Below are 11,334 nucleotides of genomic sequence, written 5' to 3'. Positions count from 1 at the left end.
AGAAACGCACACCACCAGCAGTACCAGCACCGCCGCCACCAGCAGCAGAAGACCCGGCGGTCATTCAGGTGAAAGACGGAAACAGGACGCAGCTGCAGCGCCGCAGTTCACGGCCAAATCCTGGACGGAGACGCTTTGTTTTTATCTGTCTTTCCTGCGGCTCCTCCGCGCTGAAACCTCCGCCTGTTGCGCGCTCGGTGCGCTCTGAGTCTCCGGGAGCATGGCTGCCATCAAGGCTTTGGAGCAGTGGTGTAAAATGCACTGTGAGGGCTACCGAGACGTGGCCATCACCAACATGACGACCTCATTCAGGAACGGAATGGCTTTTTGTGCGCTTATACACAAGTACAGACCGGACCTGATGTAAGTGTGTTAAAATGTGTTGGAAATTCTGCTGGAGTTTGGTAGAATACTTATTTGAAACGAGTGGTATGATCCTGGGGTAGCATGTCCCCCCCTAAACTGCTGCATTTATTTTGTAGTTTTCTTCATGTGTTTAATTTTAGTACTCTTTGGTGATTTTTTTTCTAATCTTAATGCATGATTTTTTCAGTATTTGGGTGTGTTTTTTTTTTCTTATTTTCCAAGAAAACCCATCATGAATAAGAAAACTGATGCCTTCAAATACAACTAACTTTTTATATATAGCTAGTTGAGTCTTACAGTCAGTCAGAAGAAGTCTGACTTTCCTCTCTCTGTTCATTGTATCTGTTTTCCCAGAGACTATGACTCACTCAGAAAGGAGGATGTGTTCGAGAACAACAGACTGGTAAGATGTCAAGCTGTTGACTCTTTGTCATATCGAGTGGAAGTGACTTCATACTCAAGCTGCACAATCCAGTGTAGCATAAAACATCCACTTCATTAACCCCACACAGGAGCACACATGCAGCAGCAGCAGCAGCAGCAGCAGCAGCAGCAGCACAGTGTTTGTTCTTGCCTTGGCATTCGAGGGGTTCAACATTTAGCTGTTTCAACATTTTACCAGCGCAGCAGTTTGAGCTAAAGCCACAACCGATTTTAGAGCTCCTCTTAAACTTAAAAAAAGTTCTGAATCTTTTCTTTTTCCTCTGTCCGCTTGACCTCATTTGTTTTGTTAACCCCTGCACGACCTGTGCAGCACAGCCTGGACCTCTCCATTATTTAGTCTTCTTCCATCTCACCGGCTTCCTGTGAGGATTTTAGGCCCTGCAGAGTGCTGCAGTCTGCCCTCTGTACGACTTCCTTTGCTGTCTTGGATGCTGCCGGCAGTGTCAGCAACAAACCTGAGCTCAGGGAAGAGGCTCTCCGGGTTATTTATTTTGAATGAGGCTTGCTGTCATCTGCCACTCGATCCTCACGATGACGGTTTGCTGGAAGCCGCTGCTGTTGTGTTGCTTGAACGTACCACAAGAAGGAGAGCTTTAAAGCAGATGTGTGGCCACAGAATGGTGTGTTTGATCACGTTGAAGATGCTCCCTGTGATGAAACACGAGAGCGTGACCAGGGTGGTAATTCACCCTCTTCTATATTTCATGAATAGTGTCACGTTTCTTACAGGTGGGCAGTTCAAGAGTTGTTAAGTAAGAAATTGTTTCTTTGCATTTGGAGCAAAAGCAGCTGTAGTTTTCAGCTTTCAGCACTTCTTTAACATTGACGGACTTGCTCTTCAGTAAGGCTATGCTTTAAATTAAATGAGCAAGTCCAGGCTGATCCTAAATAGTGCCCAGATACCCATCTCCCTCCATCCTTTTCCTTATGAGCTCACAGGAAGTGTCCTATTCATTATACAGCCCTTTTCAGACCTCTCTGGGCCGAGCCACCACTCTTCTATTTAAAGAAGATTGTATTGTCTTGACATTTTTACACATGCTGTAATTATAGGAGCTGACATTACTGCACCCAGTGAATGCCCTGTTTTTATTGGCAGAAATGCTTTGGATTTGTTTACTTGGTCCGTCACACGCTGCCATTAAATTTTGTCTTGGCAGGAGTTGATGGCTGTGGGTTAAACTCTGTATTTTTTTTTTTTTTTTTTCTGTCAAGGCTTTTCAGATCGCAGAGGAGAAGTTGGGGATCCCAGCGTTGCTAGATGCAGAAGACATGGTGGCATTAAGGATCCCAGACAGGCTGAGCATTCTTACCTATGTCTCCCAGTACTACAACTACTTCAAGGGACGGCCTCCCAGTGAGTGCACGGCTCAGATATCCTCAGCTCCAACTTCTTAAATTCAGAGCTTTTTCTAACATGTTTCCTTTTCAGGTTTAGGTTGAGGCATAGTCTGTCTTTCCTGTTCTACAGTGTGATGTTTGACTCTGCCTGCGCTTTACTTTTCCCCAGTGGGAGGTGTAAAGAGGCCAGCAGAGGGCTCCAAGGAGGAGCCATCAAAGAAAAATCTTCCAGTGGTTGCCAAAACCTTTGTGCCCAAAACCGCCATTGAGAATCATTTACCTTCCACTGTCACTGCTCAGACCTCACCTAAGCTGACCCGAGCTGCTGTTCAGGTCAGTGCTAATGTCACAACTCAGCATCTGTCAGCTGAAATTGTGTGAGTGTGTTTCCACCTACTTTTTGAATTACTGCATTGTGAGGATTTTGTTCATTTTCAGTGGGTTGGCTAAATGTTTGTAAGGGAAGTGTCTCCTTTCACAGAAGGCGGCTCAGGCAGAAAACGCCAACAAACATGGAACTCTCAACAGCAAGTGTGCTGCGTGCAAGTGTCACGTTCATCTGGTTGAGAGGCACTTTGTGGAAAGCAAGCTCTATCACAGAAGCTGTTTCAAGTAAGAATTTAATCTATATTCATTGAGACCTTTCTGTCATGCACTGTGTTTGTTGCATTCATAATTTCATGTAAATGAACCTCCACCAGATGCAGCGAATGCTCCAACGTGCTTCACGCAGGAGGCTACAAACCTGGTAAGAATCCAGACACTTTTATCTGTAGCGCCCACCAGAGCAGTTGTAAGCCTTCCTCCACCGAGCCTGGGATCAGAAACGGAGCCGCCGGTTCAGCTGGGCGATTAAATAGTGCCAGCCAGACCCAGCCTGCCCCACGCCCCTCTTCTGTGCTGTTAGCCCCACTGAATATTGCCGTGAAGCCAGTCAGTCCTACTCCACCTGCCAAGTCCTGGACGGCCTCAGCCCAGAAGACGCAGTCGGCCCGACAGAGGTTTTTCCAGGCTGCGCCGCCAGTCACGGAGGCCTCAACAGGTAACAGGAAGTCCACAGAGCCCTCAAGTGTTTTAGGAAGGCCAAAGGTCCAACTGAGTCCTGATGATGAGAAGAGCAGGACTACCGTAGGAAAAAAATTGGCTGAAGAAAACTGCAATAACAACAACAAACGCCCATTCACCATCCGGTCAGCAGAGAGGCGGTGAGTGTTGCTCCGCGTTCTGTCTGGGGCCACGAATAGTCTGTTTAACAATATGTGGATATTTATAATCTTTCCCACTGACTGTATGGTTTTGCAACAACTTTTATTATCATGGCTGATGGTGAGGGCTTTCCTCTCTCAGGTTTGGAGGCGAGCCAAGTTCAGCTGTCAGCCCCGGTTTGAGAGAGGACAAACGCAGCCAAGACCCAGCAGGAAACTGGGCAGGACAGCCCTCCACCAGCCAGACAAACAATAAGGAATCGCCATGTCTGAAGGCCATCAACAAAGACAACACGAGGCTAACAACTGTACACACAACCGCCAAAGGCAAGCGCGGCTAAATTTATTTCAGCTGTTCAGTCTTGATCCATTATTTGACATCTAGCCAACATCCAACCCCCACCTCCCCCCTTATTGTCTCTGTCTGTCTCAGAACGCATTCATAGAAAACAAAGCCCTTTTGTCATTTTTGCCCTATTTACACAGCCGGTGCATTAAGCATGATGGTCGCTCAGTGTAGGAACTGACATTTTAATTTCTCCCTCACACTTGTAATGAACTTTTTTCGTTGAACTGTCATTCTCTGTGGATGGATGTGCATGCACGGCTGCAGCATCTTGACATTCGGTCGCTTTTCAGCCAGAAATGCAATAACTGTTTAATAGAAATGGTCATTATATTATCATATTTGATAGAAGTCTCCTCATCGTGGAAAGTAATTATGCTTCCTGCTAATATGCACCACATATTGACCATGGACGTTACTGTAACTTGTTTTGGAAAAATCAAGATCAGCTCTTGTCAAGGTTAAGAGTTTGTGCATTTAGTGCAGTTTTGCAGGTGAAGATCAGTTATATCAGCATTGTTGAAAGCAGTAGCTGCTGATTATCAGCTGTGCGGGTGAGGGCTGACTGCTTTGAGTGCACACTTCATCGCTGAAACAGATGTTAAAGTCATTGTGATTTTGAAATTAAGAATGATTTCATGAGTTGTGACAGATGAAGCAGCGATAAGCTTTCCTTTTCCGTCTGAATCATTTATCCGCAGATCCAGTCTACAAGTGGCAATCAAAGCTCAAACCTTTGAAAACCGAGCTCGCTCTAAAGTAAGTATCCTCTGTCATCCTAATTGTCACCATTACCTCGTGGCTCACATTCGTGGGTAGGTCACACAGGTGGACACGCATGTCTTTTAACATCCCTGACCATTCAGCTCATTCACTCTCCAGAATGTGGACTCCTCGAGCTTCGTCCGTCTCTCTTAATGTTGACGGATTCAGAGTGCAGCCGCTAGCTCTGTCCTCCATGCTAACAAGCCCCAAGGAGTGCCAGGCCTGAACCTTTCCTACTCTAACACTTGATTCTCTCATTTCTAATCCCTGCTGATGATTCCTCCATTGTTTTCACCATCTTTCAGTACAAAATTAAAAGGTGAGGCTTTTTCTAATATTTTCATTCTTCATGTTCAGCCTACAGGCGTACGACGTCCTTGTCAGATAAATGCTTTTACACCGTTTTTAAAGGGTGATGCACTTACAGAATCTTTTCTTTGTGTCTGTTGCAGAGAGGCTGAAGCCTTTACTGAGCCACATAAGGCTGGACTTATGTCCGCCACTTCCTCTAATGTCCCCATGAGTACAACCAGACCTCCCTCGGCTCCAACACCTGCAGTACCTCCGGTTAGCTTTGCTGTGTTTGATCCTGCAAACTTTAGGGGAGTCTCTCCCCAGAAACCTCAGCCTGGCTCTGGAGATCCAGGTGAGTCACTTCTGCACATTAAAATAAGAGACATTTGTTTATTAATAGAGTCAGTTTGCATTAGTTGATATGAAGCGCTGTTTGATTTAGCCAATAAGATGCACTGTGGCATCAGCTATAGATTTTATTATATTGCAGCCTCTGAATGAATGTTTGTGCAAAGCTTGATGGCAATCTATTCAAATATTGCTGAGATGTTTCAGTCTGCAGCGATGTGGTGTACTGACCAACAGACAGACCGGCGTTGACGTCCCTCCACAACGCTGGAGCAGCTAAAAATTCACTCACACACAGATTCCCAGACAGACATGCCGCCCTGTATTTTAGGATTCTGTCTGTTTTAGCAGAAAACAGAAAAAGGCGTCAGCAGATTGAACTTTCTGCAGATCTACAGCTTGCAAACCTTCCCGTCCTCATTTTAGGTTTTAAACATGGCAGTCACTCGCCTGTGAAATCCCCACCCAGACGGCCAGCTGTGGAATCTATTAGCACTTCAACGACCGCTCCAGCCAATCACGGAAATCCGTCAGGTTGATTAAAAATATCATCATCAAAGCCACACATACATGGCCTCAGCCATCTTGTTGATTTCATATGAGCAGTCATTTTTCACTGAAAATAAATCAGGTGAAGTCATATGTGACAATGCTTTTCTGAAAAGCTGCCATGAAAGGACTATCTAATCCTATTTTATCTACCTCTTAGGCGCTAAAAAGGGAAAGTATTTGTCACCCACCAACGCCTCCAGGACTGAAATGAGGTCACCCTCTGTAAGTTCCCTCCATTAAGTCTCTTAAGAGATTAATTAACAGCTCTACAAATATGCTTTCATTACATTCCCAGTCAAAAAACTGGACGACCTTCTTTACATTTAAGTGGTCAAAGCCGGAATTTTCAAATTAAAGTTATCTATACTTGACTGTGTCTCTTAAGGTCTTTTGTTTTATATCAGGTGAAGTCTTATCACGTTCCAGCGGAGCAGATTGAGAGGGAGCTGAATGATATTGAGACAAACTTGGCTCAGTTGGAGAAGGAGGGCGTGGAGCTGGAGAAGAAACTCCGCAGCTGTGAGGAAGGTACTTTTTTCCCCGTCTCTCTTCCCCTGCTAACTAATTTTTACCGCTTCCTTCCTGTTCCTTGTTTGGACGTGCAAATAAAACCGAATGTTGACGCGTGCATCATCTGACGCAGAGGATGTCAACGCTCAGTTTTGCCATCTTGCAGTGAACAACCTCAACACAAGCTCTCATATTTCATTGTATTTGTGCAAACTGCTGAATCCCACTGCTGCTTCAGTCAGTGTCTCTGGTGCAGAGGTGTGTCCTGGCTGCTTCACACGGGACACACACATTCACTCACCGTCAGCTGTGTGTGCATGTTGGGGGGGATTTACCTGCCATTTCTATTACTGTTTCTGCAGCCAAATGAGGTGAGAGGCGCAGGCAGCCCACAGGGATGTTGCTTCTCTTTTGAGGTAGTGGGAGTAGGGGGCCTGATTGCTTTGCTCAAGGTCAACATGACTTGGGTATAGTAATATATATTCTGGTCGATTGCGTACTTTCTTTCCTCGGCGCCACCCAGGAAGCCTGAGCATGCAGTCGCTTGGCCAGAATTTGACATCAATTGCACACCACCTAGGAGATCATCAACTTCTCAACTGGAATTTGTCGCTGTAAAAAATAAAACCCCGGCACTCTAGTTGAATTCAGAATAAAATCACGTTTGTTCTGGTGATGGCAGGATGTAGACCGTCTCGTCGTCAGTCCCCGTGCCAATCAGCTCAAACGTTCGCTCTAAAAATCTATTGATCCACCTCAAATAATCCACTTGGTGAAGCAGAAAATGGGTTGCAGCGCATATCATAACACTGCAGCGGACGAAGAGGAATCCCTGAACCACGAATCCTGAAACATTTCAGATTAGTATATTCATCACTGGTCTTCGTCAGAGCTGCTGTTCAGTATTTGGCAAGGGCTTTTTTTGAGTGTGACTCCTTCCTTTAGAGTCAAAAACATGTTAAAAAAAAAAAAAAAATCAAAGCTAATCCCTGCTGGAGTTTTGCTAAATCATTATTAAATAACAGATGAAGACAAATCTGCACTTCATGCGTTCCCTCTGCACCCCCTGCATGTTAAAACCTGCATATTGAGACTGTTTGAGGGGAAGCATTTAGATAAAAGGTTATTTTATAGATGACGGTTCTCAGGCCTTTGTTGTTTAAATTTACTGCAAGGCTGCTACTAATGATTGTCTTGATTGAATGATTGGAACAAAACAGGCTGAAGCCATTTATCGATTATCAATCAAATGCTTTTATTTCTGATTTAGTGTCAAAAATAAATCCAAACCAGCAGGGAAGAGGAATGTTTGATCCATTTGGAAGTCGACTCAACGGCAGGGATGATTAATGAAGTTAAATATTCAGTACAGTTGTGTTCCTAACTATTGAACATATCATTGTCCTGCAGGTTAAGACAGTAATGATTACATGTTTGAGGTGTCAGAGTTGAGACAGCCTACACCTGAACTGCAGGGCTGTGTGTTATTGGCTGCTAGTGTTGACATGGTCCCAGGAGGTGAGTCACCCTCCATCTGAACAAACCTGCACCCTGCTGCTGCACGCCAGCCAGATCATCCAAAGACCTCATTCTTTATCGTGCTTAGTTGTATTATTGTGTAACAAACAAAGAGGTGAAAATAAAAGGAGCCACCATCCTGGACCAGGAGAGGCGTCATGATCGTTACATTCAATGAGATGATGTAAAATGTCTGTTTTTTTAATAAGCAACATGTGGAAACAGAATTATTGCACAGCTCTTTAGTCTCAGTTGAGCGCGATTTGTCAATGCAGGATTTTATTTCCTCATGAGGCAGAAACATTTAGCTGTGTTAAACTATATAAGTTAGCCAGAGCAGATAATAAATATGATTTTTAAAGCTATTTAAATAGCCTTTATAGGTGTTGTTGAATACTTAAAATCAACTGATCGTGACTGATTCATGAACCTTTACCCAACATGTACATATCCATTACGCTCTAATGAAGATTATACTGTATCTCATCAATCTTGTGTATTGCAGCCATATTTTTAGGGTTTAGTTTTGTGTCTTTCAGGGGGAGAGGGGGACATACTGATGGACCCGCTGATGGTTGACTGGTTCAACCTCATTCGAAAAAAGCAGATGTTCATCAGAAAGGAGTCAGAGCTCGTTTACACGTGAGTACGCTTTGTTTTATAGGACTTAAGATGTACAGGGAGATGCCTTATTGTATCTGAACTAATTTGTTTTGCCTATAAATGTTAATTTCGAACAGTTTTTAATCCAGTTTGTGTTTTACTTTGTGCAATAGGATTTTTATTTTTAATTATTTCAAGAATATTGTCCTCCGTGAGAATGAAGCCTGTTGTCGTCGTCGTTGTCCAAACTTATTGTTTGTCAAAACAAAGATGTGATGTGCACGATAAATCAGATTTAGCCTTTTCCTGATGTTATTAATGACTGCATATCTCAGAGCCAGGACTCAGGAGCTGGAGCAGCAGCAGCCAGGTGTGGAGGGGGAACTTCGCAGGCTGCTGGAGAAGCCAGGTAAGAGACCACACGCTCTCAGCTCTGTTACTTTCTTTGCCCCACACTGACGTCTTCCTCAACTTGGTCTCACAGATCATTTAAAGTCCAGAGAGGAGCAACGGCGGGAGAAAAAGCTGATGCAGAGACTGATGGAGATTGTGGATGGCAGAAATGCAATTGTGGAGGGTCTGGATGAAGACAGGCTGAGGTAACATGGTGCATCTTTTAATTATCGTTTAGTGATCAATAATACGGAGCAGCACTGGTAATACAATGACGTGATATGCTCACAAAGTAAAATGCTAAATCAGAGTAATTTTTGATCAATTCCAGGGAAGTCGAGGAGGATCAGCAGTTGAATGAAATGATGCAAAATCTTGGTAAGTATTGTGTTGAATACCTCTCTTTTCGCTGAGACTTTCCAATTTGAATGCATTATTCTAATACACACTATTTTTTTGGTGAATAGGAGTAAAGAAAGCCAAAAATAAAAGGAAATCTTCCATCTCAAAACTGTTCAGGCGAAGAAGTAAAAGACGAGTGGAGTGATCCTCAGGGCAGTTTTTACCAAGCGTTCATGCAGAACTGAAAGTCATCCTTGTCGTGTTTCTTCTTACTATTATTAACTCTTTTTAAAGATTTTAAGGATTTTATATTTAAATAATGCAGCACGTGGTGTGCTAACAAGAAGGCAAATGAAGAGATGTCAAATTAGGAAGCATAATTCGGATCAAGTTATGTGTTTGTAGTCTAGCAAATTTCAAAATAAAGGTTCGGTTAATGTGGTATTTTTGTTCCACATTCACCTTCAGTTCTGTTTGCTGTCACTTAAGCGAAGTTCTTTCAAAATAGCTTATGATTCATTTTTCACATGAGGTGTTTTTTTTTCACAGTTTTTTTCAAAAAGGGGGTTAATTATGTTCCAAACGCACCAGTGAGTGCTTCACTTATATTTATTAGACCACAGTAGACGAGTGTCACAAGAGAAAATGCCATCATTCATGGATATGTTTGTTATGTGAAGACACCGTGTATTTATTCACTGATGTATCTAACTGATACTTTTAGCAAATCGACGTGCACTGGGTCAAAAAAAATTGGATTTGGTGTGTTAAAAACAGAGACTATCATGATTTACACATTACAGAGGGAACACTGGCTGTTCCACATGCAAATAGGAATGAGCAGAATAAATGTGTAATCCTTCAACAGTCTTGATCCAAAATGAAATTATTTCAGTATGTATTTAATAATGGATTTTAACAAATTTCCTGTAAGGATATTAGCAGGAGAAAAAGCCTTGACAATTAAGTTTTGAATGGCTGTGGAGTGTAAAATGGAGAGCCACACATGTTGAGCTGCCTTGTAGTTCCTCTCTCTCACTGTACTGTAGGTGGCAGCCTGGGTATGCTGTATCACAAGGCGAGAACTTGGAAATCCAATTTGCCACAGTACGGACAGTTAATTTCTTTGCTAATTTTATAAATGCTGCAAAAATGTTCAGCTGTGCTGATGCAATAATGTTATGTGAAAGAGGATTAGGTAGAGCAGTAGCTTATGGCCGGGGAAGGCTTATAAACTATAGGTTGTATTGAGCTCTTTATCTTCAAACCGGGTTTAATTAAACATTACTCTTTACTAATATCTGCATCAGAAATGCTCCGTACCTGAGCTATTAAAATGTTCGAAGGACGTGTGGAGCCTCTCATGTGTGAAAATGGCATTCAGTGTTTGTAAGGAATGTGCTGTAATGCTGCATTTGGAGTGTTATTGAATGGTATGTACTTGGACTCTTATTTATAGCATTTTTAAACTTGAATATGTTGTCCAATAAATCGTTTGAAGATTAGTGTGTATGAGAGGGTGAATTATTTGCTTAATAACCACTTCCCTTGGCGCACTTCTTTCTACTAACCACATCCCTGAACTTTTTATCACTCCACTTCCCATGTTACAAGCTTCACCAGCGACTGTTGATCCAACAACTGCCAAGATCAGACGCCGCTTTCCGTAAGAAACCAACAATGCTGCGACTCCTTTGCGCGAAAGCTGTGCAGTGATCACAGAGCTGCATCAATGCGTGCTTTTAATAAGGTTTTTTTTATTTTTTTTTAAGGATGGCATCACGATAATTCACTGGCGTCAATATGTTGCAGCTGCTTATAAACTACATATCCCTCATTTTGAGATGCATGAAATTGTGATCATGAACTTGGAACACAATCTTTCTAGCTGAGCAGAGTTGGGGATGATATTGGTACAAAATGCCACGCGTGATGTGGGTGACAGTCGAGACTGAATGTGTGATATTAGAGTTAATTAAAGCTTTGCGCCCCATCTACTGCAAATGCTTGCACTTCTGCAATTAAGAATCAAAGGCGAGGGCTTAGTGTCAGGGGGGTGTCTAATACATGGTTTTAACAGGAATGGGACCTGATTTGCCAAGCTCCTAGCGACAAGCATTAACAACAGCCTCAAATTAGAGGGACATTAATATTCATAAGTAAAACAATTCATCCTGTGAATGTGTGATGAAATGGAATCCTCTGAGGTGAGCTCTTGTGTCCAGGCTGCCATCGTTCATTAAAATATGCCATTACCCATGAAGTGCTTAATCTTTATGAAAGGGTGGTAAAATCTGTTTGAACTGC

At 43.0% G+C, this 11,334-nt stretch overlaps 1 protein-coding gene across 1 annotated transcript; it reads left to right on the top strand.

Annotated features, from left to right (window-relative positions):
* Positions 1-220: 220 nt before the first annotated feature.
* micall2a (mical-like 2a) lies at positions 221-10,522 on the top strand. Its single transcript, XM_070981454.1, has 17 exons — positions 221-363; positions 721-769; positions 2,026-2,167; positions 2,321-2,484; positions 2,633-2,763; positions 2,853-3,356; positions 3,499-3,683; positions 4,404-4,461; positions 4,920-5,113; positions 5,536-5,643; positions 5,819-5,883; positions 6,066-6,189; positions 8,229-8,331; positions 8,628-8,701; positions 8,777-8,891; positions 9,017-9,063; positions 9,153-10,522. The coding sequence occupies exons 1-17, from the start codon at positions 221-223 to the stop codon at positions 9,230-9,232; spliced, it is 2,286 nt and encodes a 761-aa protein (XP_070837555.1). The 3' UTR covers positions 9,233-10,522.
* Positions 10,523-11,334: the final 812 nt, after the last annotated feature.

The sequence above is a fragment of the Chaetodon trifascialis genome, chromosome 15 (genome assembly GCF_039877785.1).
Source record: "Chaetodon trifascialis isolate fChaTrf1 chromosome 15, fChaTrf1.hap1, whole genome shotgun sequence".
NCBI lineage: Eukaryota > Metazoa > Chordata > Actinopteri > Chaetodontiformes > Chaetodontidae > Chaetodon > Chaetodon trifascialis.
The sequence above is the reverse complement of the archived record's forward strand: the minus strand, read 5'-3'. Positions and strand labels throughout refer to the sequence as shown.

What these genes read in the sequence shown, in the direction of transcription:
- micall2a (XM_070981454.1), top strand. Translation starts at nt 221, where the DNA reads ATGGCTGCCATCAAGGCTTTGGAGCAGTGGTGTAAAATGCACTGTGAG. An exon ending in GAGTCAGAGCTCGTTTACAC is followed by an intron (nt 8,332 to 8,627) that starts GTGAGTACGCTT and finishes TGCATATCTCAG; the next exon opens with AGCCAGGACTCAGGAGCTGG. An exon ending in TGAAATGATGCAAAATCTTG is followed by an intron (nt 9,064 to 9,152) that starts GTAAGTATTGTG and finishes TTTGGTGAATAG; the next exon opens with GAGTAAAGAAAGCCAAAAAT.